This window comes from Durio zibethinus, chromosome 12 (assembly GCF_047325235.1).
Source record: "Durio zibethinus cultivar Kanyao isolate XHJ-2024 chromosome 12, ASM4732523v1, whole genome shotgun sequence".
In the NCBI taxonomy this organism is placed as follows: Eukaryota; Viridiplantae; Streptophyta; class Magnoliopsida; order Malvales; family Malvaceae; genus Durio; species Durio zibethinus.
Genome location: NC_143173.1, coordinates 6,372,170 through 6,385,116, shown reverse-complemented (window position 1 = coordinate 6,385,116; position 12,947 = coordinate 6,372,170). Strand labels below are relative to the sequence as shown.

At 31.8% G+C, this 12,947-nt stretch overlaps 1 protein-coding gene across 1 annotated transcript; it reads left to right on the top strand.

Annotated features, from left to right (window-relative positions):
* Nucleotides 1–3,698: 3,698 nt before the first annotated feature.
* On the top strand, nt 3,699–9,235 carry LOC111297234 (microtubule-associated protein 70-1-like). Its single transcript, XM_022891885.2, has 11 exons — nt 3,699–4,168; nt 4,467–4,552; nt 5,523–5,588; nt 5,694–5,864; nt 6,071–6,241; nt 6,361–6,516; nt 6,621–6,767; nt 7,395–7,466; nt 7,556–8,080; nt 8,181–8,362; nt 8,993–9,235. Exons 1-11 carry the CDS (start codon nt 3,928–3,930, stop codon nt 9,006–9,008), a joined length of 1,833 nt encoding a protein of 610 aa, XP_022747620.2. The 5' UTR covers nt 3,699–3,927; the 3' UTR covers nt 9,009–9,235.
* Nucleotides 9,236–12,947: the final 3,712 nt, after the last annotated feature.

Here is a 12,947-nt window from a genome sequence, read left to right as displayed (position 1 = left end):
AATAGTTAGCAATAATTATGAAAATAAAATTGTCGATACAGTCATTATCATGGGTTATAGTAATGACTGTAACTAATGATGAACTAATAATAATGATGATTTATGATTATGAATTTACGATTTTAAAAATTGATTCATGATTTGTACAAAATATGTATTTGACCATGATTATTGGTTTATAATCGATGAAATGATATGTTTTAGTATGATATCAATTTTTTGAAAAGTTCTAATTGAGTTGTCAATTGCCCAAACTTGTGTTAATATGGTCCCTCCATTTGCTGGACCATCTAAATTGATGGTAAATCCTACATGGTAATAGATTACGTAGGGTTTTTTTTTATGGTTTTTAAACAAATCATAAAACAAAAAAGACAAAAGACTAAAAAATTAAATTTTGACTAGATAAAACAAAAAAAAGACTAAAAAAAATATATATTTTACTGTAAAAAAGAGAAAAGTCTTGATTTTTTTTTTTTTGTTTTCTTTGTTCCAAATTAAAGGGCCTAGATTCTAAGAAAAGGAAAGTTTGGATATGAAGAAGAAGAAAATGGTTAATAGTATTGTAGGGGAACAAAATGAAAGCATGTTTAGTCATGGATTCTGATTATATTTATGAAAAAGAGAAGCATTTCACTATTTTCAAAACTTTTTTTTTCTTTGCCAATGATGACTTCACTGTTTGGTAAAGGCCTTTTAGTCTTTTGAGTTAACTCGTACAGCCTTGACCTTCATGATAAAGCTGAAGTTGTTCTTATGGATGCTTATGGAAGATGCTTACGCACCGTGAAAAAAAATGATTTTTTTTCATTTGAATGATTTGGCTCTGAATTCTGTTTAGTGAAATGCGAAAAGAATTAGATTTTTTTTAATGGGGTTTTTTATGATCTGATTTGGATAAATAGGTATAGATTTGATTTCCATATGGTTTAAAAAGCTTTGATAACCTATTCATGGAGAGCTCTGAATTCGTAGTCAAGTCGTCCATATATTTTTTTCTTATTTATTTAGTTTTCATTTTTTGAAATAAAAATGTGCTAAATTATCAATTTTAGTTAAATATGAAAAATTACAAAAGTTTCCTTTTTTTTAGTAGGTTTAATATTTTTTAGTGAACATTGCAAATTGGTTGAATCAAAACTACCCAAATTTCATGTAATAAAAGTTTGGATTAAGAGAAAATTGATAAAATTAAACCAACTGGATCCAAGGTTAATAATATTGGACAAGAAAAATAAGAAAAGAATTAAAAAATTCTACATAACAAAAGTTTAAAAGAATATGTGTCTTATCATGTACGATCTGTCGTCGATTTAGATGATTCAACAGACAAAAAATAATCATATAGATACACATATAAATAATTAAAGATTCAATTAAAATTTTTTGAAAATTTAGAAGCTAATATAGAATTTTATCCAAAGTTTAGGATCATGTGTACTATTTAACTCTTGTAAATAAAATAATCTTGTATTTATTAAGATGGTATTTATAGAAAGATTTTTAATAATATATTAAGTGAACTTTTAAAATGAAAATGAGTTTTTTTAGTGCATTTTAAAATCAATTAATATATTGTTTATAATATATATTTTTTCATTTAATATACTCCACTCCGTGAACTGGAGAGGGCAGTTCATATTTAAAATGAGGACACGTGTCTTAGTCTAAATTAATGCCACGTTCTTTCTACTAATTTCGTCTCAACTTGTTAAAGGAAAGTTTTCCCCATCATATTTTTTTCTACTATTATTTGCTCTTTGATCTATATCAAATAATGTTTAGGTGAAGTACGTGGAGTCATAACTGAACTACGTTAATTCGGGAATCTATTAATGATTAACAACTCAGATTTCTGGAAACCAAATTATTACAAATGGGTTGAATTTCTTATGGATGTAACTAAGGGATCTCATCCTTGAAGCTTTTGATTTATAGAACGGGAAATTTGTATTTTTATGATTTCTTCTCAACTCGATTTTTTTGCTGTTTGTTTCTCCTAGAGAAAGAAAGTCACACAAGAAAATATATAAAAAAAAATAAATGAATCTATGCAAGGTAGAAAAGTTGTTGATAATAAATTGATTTTTATAAAAAATTATAAATATTTAGATTTTAATTTTTAATTATTTTTTAAAAAATAATTATATAAATTAATTAAATTAAATTTTAAATTTACTTGATAAAAAACTTTAAATTTATCAAAGTTTTATAAATGAGAATTAAATGACTCCGAGTGAAGTAAAAGAGTCAAATTTTTTAGTTATGACTATCAAAATTTTAAAATTTTATCATTAAAATTAAATTTAATATTCTATCAATAAATTAAAATAATTGATAAATATTAATTTTCTAATTCTCTTGGGAATAAGAGTAATAACAAAAAAAAAAAAATTTTAAATGAAAAAATGCAGAAAAAAGAATAGGAGGGAGGGCGAGTGGGCCCAGTCTTGGTTGGTTAGTGGTTTGATGGATTGATACTTGGATTAAGGGTTTATCTTTGCGAGGCAGCCATGTGGTCTCCACGCTTTGCCAGTCGCATGTGCTCTTGTCTTGTCTTGTCCCACTCCCACCTGTTACTAACATCTTCTTGCTTTCGCATTTTGCTTTCCTCTACCCCAATTTTTCCCTCTCTTGCCCAGTTTCCACCCACTCTCTCCACCATGCTTCCATTCCTTTTTTTTCTTTTTTTCTTTTAATAACGTAAGAAGTTTTTTCTAATTTTAAATTTAATTTATTAATGTTAAAGGTGTAATTCTCACCACAATTTTATACATTTAAAATTTTACTATAAAGTATTTCATTTAAATCTCTAAGAGTATTTCTTTTTGTTTTGATAAGAGCAAAAATGATTTAGGTAATTTGTATGTGTAAATAAAATCTTAATGAGTATTTTTTTTATTGAAAAAGGAACATTCTAACTAGATTTTTTAACATACATATATATATATATATTATAAATCATGGTTGTAGTGAATCATAAGTCCAACAGTAAACTGGAGTTGGTGAAAGGTACCGAAATCAATTCACCTCTAACTTTGACATTTATTTTCTTTTTATTTATATAATGATTGATTGACTGTCGAAATTAATAGGAATAAATACAACCATGTAATGAAGGATTAATAAATGTTTTCTAGATGGTTTTAATTATTACTATGGTTTTGTTGTTCATTAATTTCAATTATATTTTATTTTCATGCATGCTTTTATTATTTCTTTTCAACTCAAAATGTTGGTTTATCAAGTGAGTACGGAGTAGACTAAGTGTAAATATTATTGATTTAAGTTGTAAAAGGAAAACATAAAATAAGGTTCAATGGTAGGGAAAAGCTGTCAATGAACAAAATGTGTCAGTAATCATGAGTAGGAAAGACTCGCATCATCAGCATGAATGAGTTTGTTTAGGTTTGTTAGAGTTGCATTTATTTATTATTTAGATTAGATTCGGTGTTAACTATTTAGAAAAGTCACGTTGAAGGCAGTGTCAATACAAATATAAAAAAAAAAATTGAATAATTGGTTTAAGTTATAAAATAAGTATTTTTTTTGTTATATGAGTTTGAATTTATTGAGATTATAGAAAGATGAATTTTATAAATTTGTTGAATTTAATGTAAATAAATTTATTTAAATTAATAAAAAAATGGAGAGAAATTTAAAATTTTTTTACCACTTAAAAATAGAGAAAAAAAAAAGGGCTGAGCATTGACGCAATAGAAAAAGAAGATGCATTTTGAAAGAATACAGGTGACGTAGGGAGAATCAAAATTTCTTCTCAGGCTCCCAACACAGCATTTAAATAAATCCATCTATTTGCACCCCGCCTAAACCACTTCTTAATCTCTCTGTCGCTCTTTTGCTGTGATATTTTTGGCTTCACCAGAAACTTGTATGAGCTAGGAACTACTAGATCCCTCTCTCTTAATGGGAAGCAACGGCAACGGCAACGGCAACGGAAACGGTAACTACTACTTAATGAGTAACGGCGACGTTGATAGAGAGTCGTTGAAGCCGGCGGTGTTGAGCTCGTCGGCTGCCTTGAAGGCTAGAAAGGCCAAGCCAAACGTGGCCTTGCCGAGACACAATGTTGATGACATCATCACCCTCCTTCATGGTTCCGATCCCGTTCGCGTCGAACTTAACCGCCTTGAGAACGAAGTCCGAGGTTCCACATTTTTTTATCTTCATTTCGGTTTATCAGTTTAACTGTTCCTTCGAATTTTTTTTATTGAAAAAGTCTTTATTTTTTGGCTTTAAATTTGAGATTTTTCTTCCTGTTTTTCTTCTTTCTCATTATTAATTTCAAAGAAGACGGTTAATAATAGCAATTTAGTCAAATGAGTAGAAGATTTCTTCAAGTGGTAATTTAATTTTCTTAATATTTGAAATTGAACTTTAAGTTTGAAGCAAAAATGGAAATTAATATAATATCAAGAAAAGAGTTGTTTACTATGTTTTTGCAGATAAAGATAGGGAATTGGCCGATGCCAATGCAGAAATCAAGTCGTTGAGGAATTCGGAACGTCTCAAAGAAAGGGCGGTTGAAGAGGTAAACTGTTGCCTATATCAAGAAGTTTGGTGAAAGTGATTTGATTCTTTCCCAAAATGTTTGTGAAATTTTGATGCTTTGATTGGAAGAGGCAGGGAATATGTTTTGAATTCTGGGTCCAATTTTATGTCATTTTGATCTATCATGGTTTCATTCGCTAGCTTGTTGGTTGCTACAAGTTCACTTTTCAGGGAAGTATTTTACGTTGAGATCCTACTACTTTGAAATGTGATGTTGTGCTGCTTCTGAACCGATGGTTAGATGTGCAATATGGATTTGGCTTGATTTTGAATGCTGTTAAGCAGAATAATTTTCATATTGAATCTTCAATATATTACTTCTTTGTTTGCAATTTCTTGCCTAGTATTACTTGTCGTTGTTTAGCTTTAACTAAAGGTTTTTTTTTTTTTTTTTTTGGAAATTAAGTCCTGCATTCTTTTTTTTTTTATCATTTGATATATCTTAATCTATAAAATAAGAGGTGTGCTATCCATTAGTAGTTATATTTTGATGGCTTGTGCTAAGTAACTATTTGAATAGTAGTTGAAATGTTGTAGTGCTTATCTATCCCATTCTCAATATGTTGATCTTATGATCAAAATTTTCAAGAATACCATTGTAACCATAAGGGAAACAGTGGATCATATTGTATTACAAATGATGCCTGCAATGTCTTGCTATCTCTAATGATTTATGGTTCCAGTTTGTCAAAAATTTATGTTTACTAGAAATCTACTGGAACTTGATCTGTTGACCAATAACCATATACAATTTATTACTGGATGTATGGGCAGTCCATTATAGAAAACTCAAATTTTGGATAAACTCATTTTATTTGCAAATATAGGATCAAAGTCTTATGTCAATTCAACTGGTCTTCCACTGAAACTTTCAGGATGAGGGACGAGGGAGGGGGTTTGTTTAAGCTAAGGCATTTTAGCAAGATTGCTCACTGTTTCCTCTTGTGCAGCTAACAGATGAGCTGAAGAAAGTTGATGAAAAGCTTAAAGTAACTGAAGCTCTTCTAGAAAGCAAGGTATACTGTATGTCTTTAGTCAGATGCCTCATTGAAGTAGTTCTTCTGTTGTTGAGACTAAGAAAATTTCTATGGTTACCATAATGGGTATGTTATGATTTGCAGAACCTTGAGATCAAGAAAATAAGTGATGAGAAGAAAGCAGCTTTGGCTGCGCAATTTGCTGCAGAAGCTACGCTTCGAAGAGTCCACGCTGCTCAGAAAGATGATGAAATGCCGCCCATTGAGGCCATCATCACTCCGCTAGAGGCTGAGCTTAAGCTTGCCCGGCTGGAGGTATAAGTCAAACATATCTTTTGTACTTTATCAATCCAAGCATCCATGCTTATGATTTTTAACTGAAACATTTATGTTTCTTAGAACATTAACATCATAATTATGATTCTGTGAAAGCATTTTAGGATGCTAGATATGGACATATCTCTTGCCTAAATTTTTCTGTTGTGATAAAGATTGACAAGGATGAGTGTTCTCTTTTTTAGGCAGTGAAGTTGCAAGAGGACAATAGAGCTCTTGATCGGCTAACAAAATCAAAGGAGGCTGCTCTACTTGAGGCTGAGAGAACTGTCCAGATTGCTCTGGCAAAAGCATCCTTGGTTGATGATCTGCAAAACAAAAACCAAGAGCTAATGAAGCAGATTGAAATATGCCAAGTTTGTATATGTTTCTCAATTTTCCATTTGCATACTATTCACGTAACTCAAATTTTATGTTAGCGGCTGTAGCAAACTGCATAAGTAGTTTAATTTGACATGTCTTGCTCACATATCAGGAAGAGAACAAGATTTTGGACAAAATGCATCGACAAAAGGTTGCTGAGGTTGAAAAGCTAACTCAAACAGTTCGGGAACTTGAGGAAGCCGTCCTGGCTGGAGGGGCTGCTGCTAATGCGGTGCGGGAATTCCACCGAAAAGTGCAAGAGATGAATGTAATGACCATTATTCCTGAAAGATAAATTTTTGCACAAGGTCTTCTAGAATTGTAGTTGTACAAAAAAACTCGAAATTTCTTCTGACTTCCAACCTTGAACAGGATGAGAAGAAAACTCTGGAACGGGAAGTAGCCCGTGCAAAGGTTAGTGCAAACAGGGTTGCTACTGTGGTTGCAAATGAGTGGAAAGACGGCAATGACAAAGTTATGCCTGTAAAGCAGTGGCTGGAGGAAAGAAGATTTCTTCAGGCATATTCTGTTTTCTACGTGAACTTTTTATGATTGGGATTTCAGTATGCTTGTTCCTGGTCTGACCTAAAAGGTTCTTTCCTCATAGAAGTTCAAAGAATAGCTAACTTTTGGTTTTCATTTGCAAATGTTGGTTGATTGAATAATGCCAAGGAAGTAGAAGCTCTGGCATTGAAATCATCAATTTCTTATGATACCATGTGACCTGTGTGCGTCAACTAGGATTCTGTCTTGACAAATGGCAAAATGAGAAAATTTTGCCTTCTCCTGGTTTCTTGATATGGTTTAATTTTTGAATTTTAATTTTTTTATAATTGACAATAAAAGTAATTAGGTGGTAGTGAGGACAATTTGTAGTGTAAAGTGATTCCTGATGATTTAGAGTGGAGTTGCCTGTCAGCATGGGAAGAAAAAAACGTTTGTGTGATTAATTGATGTTAATGATGACGACAGCAGCAAGAAGGAAGGTTTCATAGATGATTAACCAATGTTCATGTAAAAGTTCTTCTAAGTTTCTTAATTTGTTTGATGCTAGCAGCAGGATAAAAGAGAGGGGGAGGGGGATAGGAAAAGAAGAATATTAATATGGTTTTATTCAAAAGTTAATTAACTTTCCATTTTTTGCAGGGAGAAATGCAACAGCTTCGAGATAAACTAGCCATAGCAGAGCGTGCTGCAAAAGCAGAAGCACAGCTTAAAGTAAGTTAACCATTATTTCTTCTTATCACTGCTTTTGATATCCATTTTTAATCAGTGCCTTTTTAATAGTTAATTACAATTTTCCTCAGGAAAAATACCAACTCCGATTCAAGGTTTTGGAAGAAAGGCTTAAATCATCTAGTTGTAATTCCCGCACTGGGTCTGAAGGAAGAAGTATGAGCAATGGGCCATCACGGCGTCAATCTCTTGGTGGAGTTGAGAATTTGTCCAAATCATCTTCCAATGTCTATTTATCAAGGAGAACACTGAATCCACATTCTGGATCCGTTCGATCCAACACTGCTGGTGCCTTATTGAACAATGTGAAGATGTCATCTAAATCATTTGATGGGAGTAGATCAGTGGATAGAGATAAGCTGATTCCAAATGTGGCTGAGAAAAATGGTATGCTCCCTGGTACTGGTGATCAGATTCTAGGTAATACTACAAGGTGTGAGGGAAGTGCAAATGGAATTGCTGACAAATCAAAAGCAGAGAACAAAGATTTTGTTTCAGGAATGTTATATGATATGTTACAAAAGGAAGTTATAGCTTTAAGGAAGGCTTGCTATGAAAAAGACCAAAGCTTAAAAGACAAAGATGATGCTATAGAGGTGAGATAAGACGCAAATCAGTTTCAGAGTTGCAGTTGCTGTTATTCTTTTTTCCTTATTTATTCTTTTCTTTTTTGTCATTTTCAATCTGATTAAACAGATGCTGGCAAAGAAGGTTGAAACATTGAACAAAGCAATGGAAGTTGAAGCCAAAAAAATGCGTAGGGAAGTAGCTGCAATGGAGAAAGAAGTTGCTGCTATGAGGGTTGGCAAAGAGCATGATCAAAGGACAAGACGTACTCGCAGGGGCGCTATAAATGGCTCTCAATTACTTTCTGCTAGGTGATTCTCCCATCCTATTATGGCTACATTTTAATGAGAAATGTAACACTGAAATGTGTCAATTATTCCGTTTCTTTCCCTTTTGGGGTGAAGGGATAAGGGGTGTTAAAATCAAATATATGGATTTGTTGGTTTAGGGTGTGTCATTGTTTTAACTCTATACTTTCATGATTTAAGGTTAATGTAAGAAAATAAAGTGTTTGATCCGCTACTATTTCAAAAAGTTATGCTTTTATTCGGACAATTAAAATAAAAAAAAAAGGAATAGTCAGAAACATAGGGTGCTTAGTGCATTAAATGCGAGATCAGTTCAAATGAGGAGTTTATTTCAGTTTTATTTATTCTATTAAGAGTTGTGCTTTCTTCATTTTTTTTTTCAACGACAACCATGTGTTAAATTTATAAGAACGTATACCCTTAAAACAAAAAGGGTTCTTATGATTGATGCATTTTTTCCCATCTTAACACCTACTACTACTAGCAACTTGGGGCCATATCCAAATTTGGCCATGGAGAGGTAAAACTGTGAATTGAGGTTTTGTATGAATTTGCACTCTGTTTTTTTTTTCTTTTTTTGTGTCACAACCAAATCACCTATAAGTAACTTACGTTTTTTGCTATATTTTCCAGGAATGGACGAAGATAATAGGCAACTAACATCATGGTGTTGCAATTACAGAAAAATCATGCCATTTAATTGTGAAACAGATATGTATGGTTTTATATTGATTTTCACTTCCTTTCCGTCTGTTTTGTTATCGTCTGTCACTGTCAAGCAAGTGGTCCGTTTGAAAAGAACTGACTCTAGGTTTCCAGAAATCATCACGTAAATGTATATTTTTCACTTCATGTATGGTTTTATATTGATTTTCACTTCATGTATTTGTTATGTGAAGCCAAGGCATAAAAATGAAACTAAAAAATTATACCATTTGTTATGGAGTATGTATTTAACTACTAGTACTTTAGTTTTTTCAAATGTTGAGGAAGGAAACAATGTGTTGTAAGATTATCCTGCGTGATTTGCGTAATGATAATTGTTGAGGATTTCGTAAGATACAGTCGTATAGCGCTTTCTTATACTATGAATTCATTGGCCGAGATTATAACTATAGGTGCCAGACGCGTTTTTTTCTAAAATTATTTAACATGATACATAATTATTAGTTCAAAATCGGCAACTCCAAGTCTTTCATCGTTATAACCTCAAGAGTTGAATCTATGTAGCCTCAATCCGTTCATTAAATCGGATTCTTTATAAACTTGAGCTCTTAGCATGAAAGATGAAAGATTAAAAAGATTATGATAAATAATTACGCTTCGGTTTGAATGAAGATGGAAGGTATGAAAGGATTAGGATAAAAAATTTATTAATTTAATAGTTAAAAGTTTTCAAATTTTTAGGCTTTATTTAATAGGAAAGATTAAAAAAATGTGACTATAAAAATTTGTTAATTTAATTATTAAAATTCATAATCGCTTTTTAACTTTGTAACTTAATCATTTGATTAAAAAATTTTTCATCTTCAGTCATTTTAATCATTCCCACCAAGGAAAATCCTTAATCTTATTTATTATTAAATTTTTTACTATCTCAAGAGTCTAATCAGTACAATCTAAAATGATTAATTTAAGCTCTTTTGCTTCTTACTGGTCCCCCTGCGTGATTAGGCTACCTTTTTTGCTCAATCACAACATTAGACATGTTTGTGTAACAAGAGCTGTGGTGCGTTCGGATTTTTGGCCCGCACTGATTCATCAGCCAAGACTGGAGCTTCAAGGATCTGTATACATCCGGTGTCCCAACTGAACACTTTTACCTCATTAATTTTTTTCATTCTTATTATGTCCTTAAATGAATTTTTATTTTTTTAAAAAATCTAACATTTGTTTGTTCTCTTGTTTTCTTAGTCTTAATATATTATTTTAATTTAAAAAATATTTAATTATTTATTGAATAAAAGTTTAAGATTTTAAATGTTAAATAAAATTAACATATATACTTAGAAATAGTTATCAAATATTTAATAATAAAAGTAATATTTAATATAAAGATATTTTTTAATGTTCAGTTTATTACCAAAATATTATTTTATATAAAATAGTTTTAATAATTTTTAATTGTTTATTAATTTAAAAAATATCAAATATATATTACAAATTTTATTATATATCAATTTTAATTAAATGTCTTTAATGATTATTTTTTTTTTCATTACATTTCATCTCAATATTATTGTTGCATTTGAATTCAAATACATAATTTATCGTTAATTTTAATCTAATTATTATAACATTAAATCTCAATATTATAATAATTAATTTCACAAATAATATTTTTAATCTCATTAAAATTAAATTTTAATGATTATTTTATTTATTACATTTCGCCTCATTAATATTATTATATTTAAATTTTAATATATATTTTATCATTAATTTTAATTTTATCACTATAACATTTAATTAAATATTATAATAATTAATTTCACTGATATTATTACTTTTAATCTCACTAAAATTAAATTTCATCGTCCAAATAAGAAATTTCGATAAACTCGAGTTTTGATCATTTTCTCTTGATAACCCCGAGAGCTATAAATTCAAATTCCTTTAACATAACATCAGGTATTACCAAACCACAAACTCGGCATCAACGATCCCAAGGTTCTGTGCACTTGCAAACCACAAGGCAAAGTCCCAATTAATTTGGATAGTCCCGAGTTTTGATTTGGCCAACTCAGTTTCAACAACCCGAGCATTGAATTAACGAACATATATCAACCTCTCGAATTATGTCTGGGTTTGATTTCTTTGAAATATGTAGACAACCTAATACAGGTGTGACCCAACACACAAAAATCTTTCACAAGCGCAAAATTTTGTTCTGTTAAGCTTTGATCTTTGCTTAAAGCAAGATCGATCAAAGGGGGCAAGCTGTCAGCATCAAAATTTTCTTGACTCGAGTCAACCAAGGTTCAGTTGACTTCTCAAATTAACAAAGTTAGGTAAGGAAATGACTGTCCGCCGATCGGCAGGCCCATTAGCTGATCGATAGGGCCATTTTGACTTGAACAATGGTTGGATTTAGGTCAATTTATGGTGTAATCACAATTTAATCTTAATTCTATTCTTGAATGAGCCTAAAAGAAGACCATCCATTACACACAACGCTGCTAATCGGTTAGGAAAAGTCCAATTTGAAATGAGAATGAACTTGAATAGAATTTGAGATTTTTCTTACAAATAAATGAGTCACAGCCGATCGTAGTGCCCTGTGCCGATCGACTAACACGTGTTGAATAATCATTTAAGAGATAATTCATCAAAATTATATAAATACCAGATAATCATCTTGGTTAGTTAGCTGATGGAGAGATAATCCTCTGGTTATTTCCCTAAAATGCCCCTGATATTCAATAATAAACAGCCCCATCGATTTCTCATTTCAACACATTTCGAGCATTTCTCTTCTCCCTCCCCAAGAAACTTAGTTCTAAGCCTTCCCAAAGCTTTTCCTAAAGTCTTGAGGAATCCTCGTTTTCATCACTTCCAGTTTTTCAAGAAGCCTCATTTAGACGCCTATAATAGCTGTTGTAGCCCGAAACTTTAATCAAAGCCTTCAATTTATGCCAAAACTTTATACCTGGCAAACAGTGAAAACCTCAAAAAACTCCAAAACACGACCCGACCGATCGACACCCACGCTCATCGATCTTCACCAGCTTTCCCAACATGTTCTTTTGCTTCCATTTCACCCACTTCCCCTATATCAATACCAGAGCTTGTCTTCATCATCCCAAAACATCATCTACGACCTCAACACTAAACCAGAGCCTATCAGCCAGTCCCTCTCCAAACCAAGACCAATTCAGCCATCAAACTATCAAAACCAATGTTGACACTCCGAGATAATCCACTCCTCATCATTTCACTGTTGCCTATTTTCATCCAAACGTTGCCCAAACACCTTCTAAATTTCTAGTTCTCCTTACCAATCATCCCAAAATACTCAAAAAACTCATTTGTATCCTTCATCAAGCCTATCGAAATGTTAGGAACCTGATAACTCTCTGAAAAAAGGCTTTTGATACAACATTTTTAGCTTGAATTGAGTAGTTTTTCTTGCTCTCAGCTAAATTATGCTTCTTTTTACTCCTAACAAGCACAATCCTCTATTTCAGAAGAAATTATGAAGAAAGAAGAAATTTGGCAACTTTTGGACACAATTAGAATCAATTTTGATGTGTCATTGCATGAAGTACATGAAAAGGAAAATCCATGCAAAGTTGATGCATGCAATCGGCCAAGGTGACAAGCCCACTTCAAGACCAGTCCTAGAAGCTCTAAGTCATCTAGTATATTCGGCCCACGCAAGAGAAAAGGAAAGCAAGTGGCTTCGTGAGGAGTTATTTGAAATTTGAAATAGATTGTGCGTAAGTGAAAGATCTCGAAGGGAATCGCTTCAAACTTGGCCCAATCTACCTTTCTCTCCTATCCCATTCAAATTCAAATTGGATGACAAGGAGACCCTTGACAAATTGACAAGCAAGGACTAACCAAATTTGTCAAGCAAGGACTAACC

Bases quoted from the DNA above. Each gene is read 5' to 3' on its own strand.
- LOC111297234 (XM_022891885.2), top strand. From the start codon at position 3,928: ATGGGAAGCAACGGCAACGGCAACGGCAACGGAAACGGTAACTACTAC. The intron at 5,865-6,070 runs GTATAAGTCAAA...TCTCTTTTTTAG, and splicing joins TTAAGCTTGCCCGGCTGGAG to GCAGTGAAGTTGCAAGAGGA. The intron at 6,242-6,360 runs GTTTGTATATGT...CTCACATATCAG, and splicing joins AGCAGATTGAAATATGCCAA to GAAGAGAACAAGATTTTGGA.